Here is a 2,237-nt window from a genome sequence, read left to right as displayed (position 1 = left end):
CGCACCGGGGCAGCCGCCACCATCGCTGCATCAGATCAAGCAGATCACCTCCCTTCCAACCCGCGCCCGAGGGCCTGAGAGTCGAGGGCGCGGGGCCTCGCTGCGCACGGACCCGCGCGGGTCGCGTGGGGTGGAGGCCCCCGCCCGTGACTCCACGCGGGCTCGGCCGACTGTGGCCTCGGCCTCGCTCAACCCCCCAGGCCTGTTTCCACACCGCACATGGGGCGGCGGGTTCGCGCGACCTCGCACCAAGCCTCTCACACGCTGGCTCCCTCCGGTGAGGCTCGGCCCTGGGGGGACGGGTGCGGCCCCGCGGGGTCCACGGCCGCTCACCTGGGCGCTCTCCACCTGCCCGTTGACCATGAGCAGGAAGACGCTGGGACCCGCGGCCGCCATAGCAGGGCTGCGCGGTTGCTAGGAGGAGCCGGGTTGCCCTGGAGACGGACGGCGTGGCGCGCGGGACAAGTTTCTGGGAAGCGGGATCTTCGGAAAAGCGAGCGCATGCGTGCGGCGGCGCGGCGGGAGGCGGGGCTTCGCGGGGACAGTCGGCGCGAAATCCGCGGCTATATTGTGTCTGTTGGTGCGGGACGCAGCACGTCCCTGGTTCACGTTACCCCACGGGAAGTGTGTGTCCACTCAGACCCGGCCCCGCCAGGCCCGTGGGAGGTCTTGAGCCGGAGGCGACGACCACCGCGCGTGGGGCTCAAGAGCGAGGCCCCCGACAGTCGGGGTCCGGCCCCGGTTCTGAGAGTCCGCGTGGGACCAGCAGCTGCCTGCGTGGGGTCAACGGATGCTCCCTCGGGCCTTCTGAGACCCTCGCCTCCCAAAAGTTTATTAGACAAACCTGGGAGGGACCTGGAGAATCCTTAAACCCGCGCCGGCGCTCCTCCGCGTGGGGCGGGAAACAGGCTGCGGAGGGGCCGCCCCCGGCCGCCCGAGCACCCCCAGTCGCTGAGGGGCGAGCCCGAGCGCGGCCCCGCCAGGACACTGGCCTCAGGACGTCACTGCCTGGCCGCCGGAGCGGGTCGTCCGCCTGCTCTTAGCTCAGAGCACGGTTCGCATTTGAACATTTATTACTGTCACAGCTCCGGCCAATGCTCGCCTCTCCCGACCCACAGACGCCGTGAGCACAGGGGCCGCGCCCACCCCGTGTCCCGGTTGCCTGGCACAAGTGAGCACTGGTGGCAGCCTGTGGAGTGGATGAATAATTGAGTACGTCTCTGTTGCACAAAAGAGGAAGCAGATTCAGAGGCGAGGTGACTGGGACACAGTCACAGCAGCTGGTAAGGAGCTGAGCCGGGATTCAAACCCAGGACTCCGCGGGCTCGCGACCCTCACTGCTTCATTGCCTGGTCCTGGCCCAGCGCCAAGGGTGCCTCTTGGCTGGGGTGCCAAAGGTGGCGTTGGAGACCTTACCCCGGATCCAGAAAATGAAGGGGTGGACAGGTGTGAAGACTTCAAGGAGGCTGCGCACCTAGCAACCAGCTGCCAGCTTGGGAGCAGACCAGGGGGGTCCCACGAGACACCTGTGCGGGAGAGGGAAGGAGGGGTCACAGCCAGCCCGGGCCCACCGACCGTCCCCCCACCTGCCTCAGGTGAGCAAAGATACTTGACAGGGGAGGGGGCTTGGGCAGCCAGTGTTCACACCTCTGACAAGAGAGGCTGAGGCCGGGTGGGTGGGCCGGGGGCTCAGGTGGGAGTTGGCCTCCCCCAGGCCTTGGCCATATCCCGTCCCCCACCCCTCACACCCTCCCAGGTACAGTGCGTCTTCAGATGCTACCACTCTTGCCCAGCTCTTTCCTCCTTGTGGCTCAGTATTACACAAAGAACAGTTTTCAACAAAATGCTTGCTATTATCAAATAACCAGGGGCTCCCTGTAACCGCAGACCTGGCCATGTCCAAGGCTGCCCCACGTCCGCACAGAACCTAAAGGGGGAGTCTCCCCAGGGGGCGGGTTCTCTGGGATGGCCATCAGGGTGCGGCTCAGTGGCCCCCCGGGAGTGTGAGAGGTGACCAGGCCTAGTGGCCTTAGGAGGGACCGTGGGAACGGGTGGGGCACCTCTCGGGGCCTGTGCAGGGCCAGGCTGGAACCCGCACCACTAGGTGGGGTGGGCTGGCGTGGGGTCTGGCCCACTGGGCGCCCTTGGGCAGGCTGGCCTCTGGGTCAGGACAGTCAGACTGGAGGCGGAAGGCGTCTGGGCTGGTGCTGGCGCGCAGCAGCCTCAGAGGGATGCCG

General features: G+C 67.1%; 1 protein-coding gene across 3 annotated transcripts in view; it reads right to left on the bottom strand.

Moving 5' to 3' along the window:
- The window catches only part of B9D1 (B9 domain containing 1), a 10,071-nt gene extending 9,622 nt beyond the window's left edge, over positions 1-449 (bottom strand). For all 3 annotated transcript variants that reach the window (XM_024753319.1, XM_024753330.1, XM_024753338.1), the window contains exon 1: positions 334-449. In XM_024753319.1, the coding sequence (XP_024609087.1) occupies positions 334-396 (63 nt within the window). In that variant the 5' untranslated portion in view covers positions 397-449. The remainder of the gene's footprint in view (positions 1-333) is intronic.
- Positions 450-2,237: the final 1,788 nt, after the last annotated feature.

Source organism: Neophocaena asiaeorientalis, unplaced genomic scaffold (genome assembly GCF_003031525.2).
Source record: "Neophocaena asiaeorientalis asiaeorientalis breed wild unplaced genomic scaffold, Neophocaena_asiaeorientalis_V1.1 scaffold540, whole genome shotgun sequence".
NCBI lineage: Eukaryota > Metazoa > Chordata > Mammalia > Artiodactyla > Phocoenidae > Neophocaena > Neophocaena asiaeorientalis.
The sequence above is the reverse complement of the archived record's forward strand: the minus strand, read 5'-3'. Positions and strand labels throughout refer to the sequence as shown.